Source organism: Ranitomeya variabilis, chromosome 5 (assembly GCF_051348905.1).
Source record: "Ranitomeya variabilis isolate aRanVar5 chromosome 5, aRanVar5.hap1, whole genome shotgun sequence".
Classification (NCBI taxonomy): domain Eukaryota; kingdom Metazoa; phylum Chordata; class Amphibia; order Anura; family Dendrobatidae; genus Ranitomeya; species Ranitomeya variabilis.
Genome location: NC_135236.1, coordinates 180,408,452 through 180,420,604, shown reverse-complemented (window position 1 = coordinate 180,420,604; position 12,153 = coordinate 180,408,452). Strand labels below are relative to the sequence as shown.

Below are 12,153 nucleotides of genomic sequence, written 5' to 3'. Positions count from 1 at the left end.
GAGCCACACATACCAGGACAGAATGGGGGGAGCCACACATACAAAGACAGGGATGAGGGGACAATGCATACCTGGCTTATACTTGAGTCAATAAGCTTACCCAGTTTTCCGTGGCAAAAGTAGGTGCCTCGGCTTATACTCGGGTCGTATTATACTCGAGTATATATGGTACATAAGAATTGATCCAACACTAGCCGAAGTCAAAAGTTGAGACCAAGATTTACTTGCTTTTAAAACAAAATGCTCACTACTAGTTACCTTCAGCTTGTAGTGACTGTGTACTGCAGTCACCCGCCCCTTCGAGTTCATTACTTTCTTCACAGTTAAATTCACTGAAAAAAGGGTCATTTAGTATCAATTATTAGAAAATCTAGAACATTATAATCATAAAACATTAGACCTTGAATTTGGAAGTATAATAGCTCTGATGTATCCTATAGATAAAACGGTTTGTCCCTTTATAATTACAAAAGTAGTCATCCACATATTAAAGATTATGTATAGATTTAAATACTATTTTACCAATCACAGACATTTCATCAACATGAAAAGTTTTACAGTTTTGAGTATATTTGAGTTTTCATATATTGTAATAATCTCAAGACACCAACTAGATTACATTCCAGCGCTTGATTCACCATTTATCAGGTGTCATGTTCTGAAAACGCTATAAGTATGGCAAGTGCTGAGATTTCATAAAGTAAAAAAATAATTTAAAAAAATTTCATCTACTTTGATAAGATAAACATTACATAAAGAAAAAAAAAAAAACACATTATAAGCATGAACATGTAATGACAGCCTGCTGTGCTCTAAATACATTATAAGTTGCTGTGAGCCCAGCAGATCTGCGTATCATTACTGACACCTTTGAGCTTTCATCTCTCCTGGCAGTCAGTAAGGGGCATTGCAGATGATTTTAGCTGTATCATATTAAATATGAAAAAATGAAAAGCTCAAAAAGGTGTCAGTAACGACATGCAAGTCTGTTGATCACACAGTAACTTTAATTACTCTGCAGTGAGATCAAACAGTCATGTGTCACACACAGGAGAAGCCTGTACTGAGCTATTGTGGGGCGTTATGCTTTTTCCCGTGGGTTGCTGCCTACTTCTGATTGGTCAACCTCATACAGTTGGGAAAAAATGTACACACTTAGTGAAAAAAATTTAACACCACCAACTGGGACTTAACCAAAATTAACTCATTAGGTGACATATACTTTGAACTGATAATATCTCTGCAACAGAGTCGAACATAAAAATATATATATATATATATATATATATATATATATATATATATATATATATATATATATATATATATATATATACATATACATACATACATACATACATACACACATACACACATTTTAGTTTTCTCTACTTCAACATCAAAAAATTTGGTGAGTTTTCTTTAAGGAAATCGCGAAGGGTTTAGAGAATGAAACAGGCAACTGTATTTCTACTACTATGAGAATTTTTACAGTTTTACTAGAAGCTAGGGACCACTAAATTACTTTGATTAAATTACCCTGAATTTCAGTCTCAGTGCTGGAAATGTTCAACAGTTTATATCTCTACAGCTGAATTGTAACATACATTTCACAGTAGTAAATCAGGTACCTGATTCTGTTTGTTGGGCGAGGAATATGCTCAATTATTTGGCTAAGGACACGATCACCACTTGGTGCATGCAAGTTTTCCATAGACACTATATATAAAAATAAATTCATATTTATTAGCACAGATTACTCACAGACATTAGTGGCAGAAGTAGATAAATTACAGTCTCTATCTTACAAAAATGTACAAAAGTTGTGCCTTATCTAAGAAAATCACAATCTGAACACATACAAACTATGTCCAGTGCAAAACTGGCATGTGGATTGACATGTGCAGCTTCTGGTGTATTTCTATGGAGCCGAACCCAGGCTTGAAATCATAAAGACTTGTAAGGAGAGTCTGATTTTTTTTTTCTATCCATGCCAGTGTTTGAAAAAAACTGCATCAAAATCTGCACCCCTAGTGTATCATCACTACGGACAAAACAGTCAGCCAGTACACAATGACATCAGATAATATTGGCCAATCGCTGGTCACAGCAGCAATGTTCTGTCCGAAGTGAAGTCACCAATGTGACCACAGTTTGGTTATTGCACCGAATCATGTTGCAAAGTTTGTTATTTTGAAACTTCGGGCTGACAGACTTTTTAGATCTACTCTACACACCCCTGTTAAAATACCAGATGTATGTCACGCAAAGAAAAATCATACCAAGAATCATTTCAGAACTTTTCCACCTTTAATGTAATCAATAATCCATACAATTAAATTGAAAAATAAATCATAAGAAATTGGAAGAATTGGGACACTCGCCCAGTTCCTTATTGATGTGTAATTTTATTCCATGGTAGAATGTGACATCAAACGATATTAAGGTGCGGCGTACAGGTAGCAGGGGAGCTATGCAGAGGAGAGAGCCATTTTGCGATCGCTTAACGCTTCTATGGGTCCCATTAGCGTATGGCATCTGATGATTCTCTCATGCCAGAGCATCGGATGTGATGTGCTAATGACCCTTGGCTCCTGCTCTGGGAGCCGAGTGTCAGTGCTGTGTGCTTCAATCCACTTGCATGACAGGATCGGAGCACGGCTGCGGAGGAGATGGAGAAAGTAATTTCTCCATCTCCTCTGCTACCGGCGTCAGCGGGAATAGCACTGAACTCCGGTGATATCCAAGGGCAGGGCGATGTTTCACTCACACCCATAGACTTATATGGGTGCATGCGATCCGACTCTCAGGTGGAATCACAGCATTCTGCAATTGTTTTCGCATGCCGAATCAGCATGCAAAAATGATCGCACCGGTTAGCTGCTCCATAGAGAAAAATTGGGGTGAGTGCAATCCGATTTATTATCAGATTGAACTCATCCGATTGCATCGCAAGTGGGAATGAGCTCTTAGGTATACTCACAGGTTACAATGGGACCAGATGACTATCTAAGAAAGACACAACTCTAGGCCAAGGGCAGATATCAGGAAATATAAGGATTGGATCGTTTGATTTAAGAAAGGAGCTCAGGAGAAGGAAATCTCCTTTTGCTACCAGAAATGGTCAGAAAACTCCCTTTACAAAAATTGGTCAATAGCCTCTAATTATGATAAACAATGCACAATGGATCCCACTGCAGATGTCTCAGTTTTCACTGACTTTTTAACACCTGGATATTCTGCAGTGTGATGTATTTTGCATGTCACCTATAACTCCAAAATTACAATGATATCCTTCTATTTTTTCATCATATTTGAACTTAAACCTAAAAAAAAAGAAACAAAACAAGAATGAAAACAGTGAGCAGCCTGCAAAACTACTGCTAAAGCCATGTTCACACTTTGCGTTTTTGCTGCCTTTTTCCCCTCAGGCAAAACCTGCTCTCTTGCCAGTAAAGAAGCTGCTTACAAAAAGCAGGTTCTGCTGAGTTTTTGCTGCTGCGCCTTTGTTGTCTCTTGTGCTTTTTGATAATGTTTAGTACCCCCCCTAAAAAAAAAAAAAATGATTTCACTCCACTTTGGTTTTTGCACCAAAAATTCAGCAAAAAGTGATACCTTGCATTTTTGCACTACCTCTGTTTCCTATGAGTGAAAAAATGCTGCAAATATACAGAAAAAAATGCTGACAGATGTGACATCCTGCAGTTTTCAAAAAAATGCAGTTTTCCAAATTAGGCCTCTTTCACACTTCCGTCGGTACGAGCCGTCGCAATGCGTTGGGCCGACGTACCGACGGACGCTGTGAAATATCTGCAAGACGTGGGCAGCGGATGCAGTTTTACAACGCATCCGCTGCCCATTCTGCAGTCCAGGGAGGAGGGGGCGGCGTTTCGGCCATGCATGCGCGGTCGAAAATGGCAGACGCGACGCACAAAAAAAAGTTACATGGAACGTTTTTTTGTGCCGACGGTCCGCCAAAACACGGCGCATCCGTCGCACGAAGGATGCGACGTGTGGCAATCCGTCGCTAATGCAAGTCTATGGAGAAAAAAACGCATCCTGCGGGCAACTTTGCAGGACGACGCATTGCGACGTACGCCATAAGACGCAAGTGTGAACGTAGCCTAAGTCAAGAAAATAAAACCAATTTGTGGCATGAGACTTGTACTGTAAAACGCAGCATTAAAAAAAAAAAAACGCAATATGTGAACATAGCCAGAAGGTTCGCTGACAATTTACCCATCCATAGACATAACTACGACTTACATAACAGAATGTCGGGCAAAAAAAAAACCACCATAAAGCCTGCTCCTACATAGTTGTCAACAAAAACAATCATTGATATGTGTTATATAATCTATGCTCTATACTAAGTGATGCAGTTACCAGCGTTTTGTAGGAAGGCCGCTCTTATCACATTACCTAGATGATTTTCTTTTGAAGGCTCACATATTTCTAGGCGATCTTTCACACCAATGGAGGGTTTACCAGGCACAAAATCCTATAAAGAGAAAATACTGAATAAATATTTACTGTACATGTAGTCATAAAATTAGTCACGAGTGCACAGAGGCTTGGGGCAAGATAACTCATAGGACAGAGGGAGCTCACCAACAATGTGATCACAACGCAATCATAGCAGCAGATAAAAGTATCCAGCCATTCCCCCTGCACACATACTGTTACATACACTGTATGCACAATTATTAGGAAAGTGAGTGCTTTGACCAAATCATCATTTTATGCAGATTTTCCAACTCCAAGCTGTATAAACTTGAATGCTTATTGGATGAGACATGTCAGGTGATGTGTATTTGTGTAATCAGGGACAGTGCGGCAAAAATATATCACCAGTGTTTATCAAGATGTACAGAATTTTTAGGCAGCTTATTTTCCTCAGATCAGGGCCAAAAGAGATTTCACGGACTCTGAAAAGTGAAAGAAATGTGGGTTTACGTTTTAGAGAACTTTATTGTTAAATTGTTATGCAAAGTGAAAGGAGTGGGCCCCGCACTTCTAGATTTACTGCCTCTCCTGCCAGAGATATAGTGCAAGCATGGTCATACACAGGGGTGGTGCATGCAAAATAAGGTCCTGATGAAGACTGTCAGTGTCTGGGGTGATCAGCATAGTTTACAGATCGTGCAGTCTTCTTCACTAGCATTGCCGGCATGGGATTAAGCAGCAGGGCTGAAGAAGATGGTCAGTGTCTGGCACAATCTGCAAACTATGCAAATCGCACCACACACAGACAACCGTCGTCATTAGGAAATTACCATACATGTCCTGATGAATGGTGCTTGCACTAGATCTCGGGTGGGAAATGCAGGTCACTGAAAGAAGACTGACTAGTTTGTATAAAAACCTGATGACAAGTTCCCTTTAGGCTAATTCATACCAGGCTGTTTCAGCATTTAGGCTATGTGCACACGATGCGTTTTCGCAATACAATACAAAGGTGACATCAACCCCACAGATATGAACCCCACTTGCCACCGCTACAGAGCAAGTGGGAAGAGCGAGGCTAAGCCGCAGATTTGGCTCTTGGGCAGCCGAGAACTGATGTTTTTAGTCTGGGAGGGGCCAATATCCAAGCCCTTCCCTAGACCATTATCAGCCTGCAACTGTCTGCCTAGCCTTTGCTTGTTAGATTTTATAGGGGGACCCCATGTCAATTTTTTTGTGGGGTCCCCCCGATAACTAGCCAGTAAAGTCTAAGCAAACCGCTGCAAGCTGATATTAATAGACTGGGAATCTTTATGACTATTGGCTCCTTCCCAAAATATTAATTACAGCCCTAAGCCGTCGGCTTTCCCTCTGCTGGTTATTAAAATTACGCAAGAGCCCTTGCAATTTTTTTTTCCATTCTTTCTTCTTTAAAATTAACAGTTGCTGTCTGGTTACAGCCTATGTACGTTCGCTCTGTTAACGCTCCAACATAGGCTGGTGACAATATGTGTGTAGATTTGTGTGTGTTTGTATTTACTTATTGGGTTAGTAATGAGGGTGTCTGGCTGACACCTTTTCATTACTAAGCCTAGAGCTAGTGTGTCAATGACAGCTGCTGACACCAAGCCCTAATCATATTACCCAGATGCTATTGCATCAGCATGAAAAAGGTGGTGTTGAACCTAGAAATGACATCACAAAAACTTTTTTTTTTTTTTTTAAACCCCTTTCTGCCATCGGACAGAGTAGTAGGTCCGATGGCAGAACCCCAGCTTCAATGCGGGCTCCGGCGATGAGCCCACATCAAAGCCGGGACACGTCAGCTGTTTTGAACAGCTGACATGTGCCCGCAATAGACGTGGGTGGAATCGCGATACTCCCGCGACTATTAACTAGTTAAATCCCGCTGCTAGATCGGGAGACCTTGGTGGCCTGGAAAGTGGATTGGTCGTCGTGGGCCAGTTGAATGGCCACCAAGGTCTCCCGATCTGACCCCCTTAAGACTTTCATCTTTGGGGTCATCTGAAGGCAATTGTCTATGCTGTGAAGATACGAGATATGCAGCATCTGAAACAACGGATGCTGGAAGTCTGTGCTAGCATTTCTCCTGTGGTGTTGCCATCAGTGTGTCAAGAGTAGGAGAAGAGGGTTGCATTGACAATCCAACACAATGGGCAGCACTTTGAACACATTTTATAAGTGGTCATAAACTTGTAAATAACTAATGAAAGAATAAAGTTACATTAAAACCAAGCACCCCATTGTTTTTCTTGTGAAATTCTCAACAAGTTTGATGTGTCACGTGACCCTCTTCCCATAAAAAAAAATAAAGTTGGATCCAAAATGGCCAATTTAAAAAAATGGCCGCCATGTCACCACCCATCTTGAAAAGTTTTCCCCCTCCCATATACTAATGTGCCACAAACAGGAATTTGATATCACCAACCATTCCCATTTTATTTGGGTATATCCATATAAATGGCCCACTCTGTATATATATATATATATATTTTAATTGTGTCACCATTTTCCCGAGATCCATAACGTTTTCATTTTTCAGTTGATAGAGCTGTGTGAGGGCTTATTTATTTGCGAGGTGAGAGGACATTTTTATTAAAACCATTTTGGGGATAAATATGACATTTTGATGGCTTCTTGCAACATTTTTTTACGGTTTGGAGGAGACCAAATAAATTGCACATATGGCGTTTTGAATTTTTATCTGTTCACAGTGCTTACAGCTGGGGTAATTTTTATATTTTAATAAATTTGACTTTTTCGGCTGATACCATATATATATGTATTTTTTTTTTTTTATCTTTAATGGGGGGAAAAGGGGGGAAATATGAACTTTTTATTTTCTTTCATATTGTGGTGGATCGGCTTACTCGGCCGCTTAACAAGGTACTCCAAGAAATGTTTTTCATTTAAATCTTTGACTGGTTTATTAAAAACATGCCACATAAACCAGTCCAAAACAAAAACATATTCAGTCTTGCTGGCATAGACAAACAGCCCTTATTACAGTCCGTTTAACTGCAGGGTCCGCCCGCTCAGCAAACAGTGTTCATGTCACGGGGAGACTAGGTGAGCGAGAGCTAATAACCGGGGCCCCTGCAATTTCCCTCAGACTAGGGAAATCCTGACTGACCCTCTACTTGGAGTTTACACTGATGGTGTGCATGTCCAGGCCTCGAACCTCACCCTGTCTCCTGTTTCAAACTAGGCTGAAACCTCCGCCCACCACCCAGTGAAGAGGTAATACTCCAATACCCACAGTTAGCACAGACAAGGATAAAGGAAAATATACACCACGCCGCAGTCACTCAGGAATACACTATAAATGTGCAGGGCAAAATAAATACAAATATAGGAAGGAGTAAATAAGACAAAGGAAAATACACCACCAGCAACGAATCTCCAACAACCAGCTTTCCACTCCAGACTGAGATAACAACGCACAAGACAGAAGCTATAATCGGCGGCGCCCAATGATCAAGAGAACTATTTAAAGGCAATGGGCATGGCCCAGCTTCCAATCCGAGGATCAGGTAAATTAACCCCGGAACAGCTAGATAAAATCTAGCCGACGCCAATGAGCAAATAGTGGACAAAAGCGGAATTACCGCAGTCTGTCGAACGGCCTGGTCTGAACAGCGTCCGACATGACAGTTCAGCTCTGTTTAACAAGAGCACAGCTCTGGAGGTCAGCTCACCTTCATAAACACACAACTCTCAGTGAGTCCAGAGGCTAAGCTTTTACCTACCGTATATACTCGAGAATAAGCCGAGATTTTCAGCCCAAATTTTTGGGCTGAAAGTGCCCCTCTCGGCTTATACTCGAGTCACGGTCGGCGGGTGAGGGGGAGAGGGCGCTGAGGCATACTTACCTGCTTCCGGCGCTCCTGGCGCTCCCCCTGCCCGTCCCACGGTCTCCGGGTGCCGCAGCTCTTCCTCTGTCAGCGGTCACGTGGGACCGCTCATTAGAGAAATGAATATGGACTCCACTCCCATAGGGGCGGAGCCGCCTATTCATTTCTCTAATCAGCGGTAACGGTGACCGCTGACAGAGGAAGAGCTGCGACACCGAAGACCAGCTGTCCGGGGGAAGGAGCGGGACGCCGGGAGCAGGTAAGTATGTCATAGTCACCTGTCTGCGTTCCACACGCCGGGCGCCGATCCATCTTCCCGGCGTCTCTCCGCACTGACTGTGCAGGTCAGATGGCGCGATGACGCATATAGTGTGCGCGCCACCCTCTGCCTGATCAGTCAGTGCAGAGGGACGCCGGGACGGGACGCTGAGGAGCTGCAAGCAAGAGAGGTGAGTATGTGTTTTATTATTTTTATTGCAGCAGCAGCAGCAATGGCACAGCTTTCTATGGCACAGCTATGGGGCAATTCTGAACGGTGCAGAGCACTATATGGCACAGCTATGGGGCAATTCTGAACGGTGCAGAGCACTATATGGCACAGCTATGGGGCAATTCTGAACGGTGCAGAGCACTATATGGCACAGCTATGGGGCAATTCTGAACGGTGCAGAGCACTATATGGCACAGCTATGGGGCAATTCTGAACGGTGCAGAGCACTATATGGCACAGCTATGGGGCAATTCTGAATGGTGCAGAGCACTATATGGCACAGCTATGGGGCAATTCTGAATGGTGCAGAGCACTATATGGCACAGCTATGGGGCAATTCTGAACGGTGCAGAGCACTATATGGCACAGCTATGGGGCAATTCTGAACGGTGCAGAGCACTATATGGCACAGCTATGGGGCAATTCTGAACGGTGCAGAGCATTATATGGCACAGCTATGGGGCAATTCTGAACGGTGCAGAGCACTATATGGTACAGCTATGGGGCAATAATGAACGGTGCAGAGCACTATATGGCACAGCTATGGGGCAATTCTGAACGGTGCAGAGCACTATATGGCACAGCTATGGGGCAATTCTGAACTGTGCAGAGCACAATATGGCACAGCTATGGGGCAATTCTGAACGGTGCAGAGCACTATATGGCACAGCTATGGGGCAATTATGAACGGTGCAGAGCACTATATGGCACAGCTATGGGGGCAATTCTGAACGGTGCAGAGCACTATATGGCACAGCTATGGGGCAATTATGAACGGTGCAGAGCACTATATGGCACAGCTATGGGGGCAATTCTGAACGGTGCAGAGCACTATATGGCACAGCTATGGGGCAATTATGAACGGTGCAGAGCACTATATGGCACAGCTATGGGGGCAATTCTGAACGGTGCAGAGCACTATATGGCACAGCTATGGGGCAATAATGAACGGTGCAGAGCACTATATGGCACAGCTATGGGGCAATTATGAACGGTGCAGAGCACTATATGGCACAGCTATGGGGCAATTATGAACGGTGCAGAGCACTATATGGCACAGCTATGGGGCAATTATGAACGGTGCAGAGCACTATATGGCACAGCTATGGGGCAATAATGAACGGTGCAGAGCACTATATGGCACAGCTATGGGGCAATAATGAACGGTGCAGAGCACTATATGGCACAGCTATGGGGCAATAATGAACGGTGCAGAGCACTATATGGCACAGCTTTCTATGGTACAGCTATGGGGCAATAATGAATGGTGCAGAGCACTATATGGCACAGCTATGGGGCCATAATGAACGGTACGGAGCATCTATTTTTATTTTTGAAATTCACCGGTAGCTGCTGCATTTTCCACCCTAGGCTTATACTCGAGTCAATAAGTTTTCCCAGTTTTTTGGGGCAAAATTAGGGGGGGTCGGCTTATACTCGGGTCGGCTTATACTCGAGTATATACGGTAATTTTGGATATAAACAATTAATTTCATCATTTGGCCCTTGAGATTCATACATAATGCTTCTGTTCACTCGACAAAGGGATCCAAGCTCCTCAAAATACATCGCGTTAGTACAAGTTTTAATACACTATCCACCATCACGGCAACAGTGGTGGTTTTCATTTTCACGAAAATGAAAAATTAAGATTTTTTTTTGTCCACTAAAATGATGCGCTCACCCTCACAATTTTCATTTTCAAAATGGGTAATAAGAGAAAATTAACCCCACAATTTATAAAGCAATTTTTCTTGAACACAGCAAACTCCAGTTGGACACACAGCAAGGATCAGGAGGGAAGAAATGCTATTTGGTAGAAATAGTTTATGGGTGCCACTTGCAAAGCCCCTGAAGTAGTAGAAAATGTTCACCTCCCATGATGACAGCGATACACGTGGGGCATCTTCTCACATCCCTGTTGTTCTTGGCAACTCTTCACCATGATTCCTTTCCATCCTCATGGATTTATGTGAATGGGCAGCTCACAATTGTCTTGGGATCTCCACCACTCCTGGGGATCTTATTTATGCATGATTTCCTCCCTTCCCTTGCACATTTGCCATGCACCCTGCTTTCCTATATTCCAACAATTCTTGACTTAACATAGTAACATACCGTAGTTAGCAAGGCCGAAAAAAGCCATTTGTCCATCCACTTCAGCCTATATTCCGTCAGAATAAATCCCCAGATCTACGTCCTTCTAAAGAACCTAATAACTGTAAGATACAATATTGTTACGCTCCAGGAAGACTGAGTTCGCCATCACCACCTCCTCAGGCAAGGAATTCCAGATTCTCACTGCCCTAACGGTAAAGAATCCTCTTCTATGAGCATGGAAAAACCTTCTCCTCTCCTCCAGATGCAGAGAATGTCCCCTTGTGACCGTCACCTTTCATGGTATAAACAGATCCTCAGCGAGATATTTGTATTGTCCCCTTATATACTTACTAGATGGCAGCCCGATTCTAAAGAATCGGGAGTCTAGAATCCATATATACTTTATTTATTCAAATGCAAGAATAATACAATTAATAAATAATAGTAAGAAAGAACAAAAAATGGCTGCACTCACCAGCTCTTGACAATTCTTGACAGTACGGCACATTTCTGTGGCGGCAACCAATCAAAAAAGTGCCGCGCACCACGAAGGCATATATCTTTGTCCACCCTGAGCGGGTGTAGGACGCTGGTGACGTCACTTATCTCCGGACATTATCTCCGGACAAAGCCACGGAAGTTGGCACAAATTGCCGGAAGTAGTATTCTAGGCAATTATATATTAGATTTTAATGTTATCAGTGTTTACCTTTGAACGTTTATATTGTATTGTCCTGTCACCAGCCATGTGTACGATTATCGGCCGAAAGCCTCTCTGGAACCAATAATCACCCCATGTAAAGGTATCTTTATAAGTTAAAGATTCAGAATACTATGACTTTTATCATATCCTGAACAGTCAAGTTTTTTATGAACCGTTAAGGTTTTCTGGTTGAAGTAAAAAAAACTCTGAGTGTTTACAGTTTGAAACCATAAAATGTTGAAAAATTATGTCATTCTTGAGTATATCACTCAATGGTGCTCATAAACGTGTCAAATTTGATCTATAATATACTTTAATATACGTTACTTTAATCTTTAATATACTTAAGAACAGGGCCCCAGACATCACACAGGGGGTCTGAAACACCGCACAGTGGTCCAAAATATCGCTGTGCTCTGCCTGGGGCCCCATATGCTGCCTGGGGCCCCTGTGCTCTGCCTGGGGCCACTGTGCTCTGCCTGGGGCCCCATAGGCTGCCTGGGGCCCCTGTGCTCTGCCTGGGGCCCCATAGGCTGCCT

At 42.7% G+C, this 12,153-nt stretch overlaps 1 protein-coding gene across 3 annotated transcripts in view; it reads right to left on the bottom strand.

Moving 5' to 3' along the window:
* Window positions 1–12,153, bottom strand: part of TP53BP1 (tumor protein p53 binding protein 1) — a 173,450-nt gene that overhangs the window by 123,580 nt on the left and 37,717 nt on the right. For all 3 annotated transcript variants that reach the window (XM_077263609.1, XM_077263610.1, XM_077263608.1), the window contains exons 3-5: window positions 4,423–4,501; window positions 1,632–1,719; window positions 259–332 (exon numbers count right to left, since the gene is read on the bottom strand). In XM_077263609.1, the coding sequence (XP_077119724.1) occupies window positions 259–332; window positions 1,632–1,719; window positions 4,423–4,501 (241 nt within the window). The remainder of the gene's footprint in view (window positions 1–258; window positions 333–1,631; window positions 1,720–4,422; window positions 4,502–12,153) is intronic.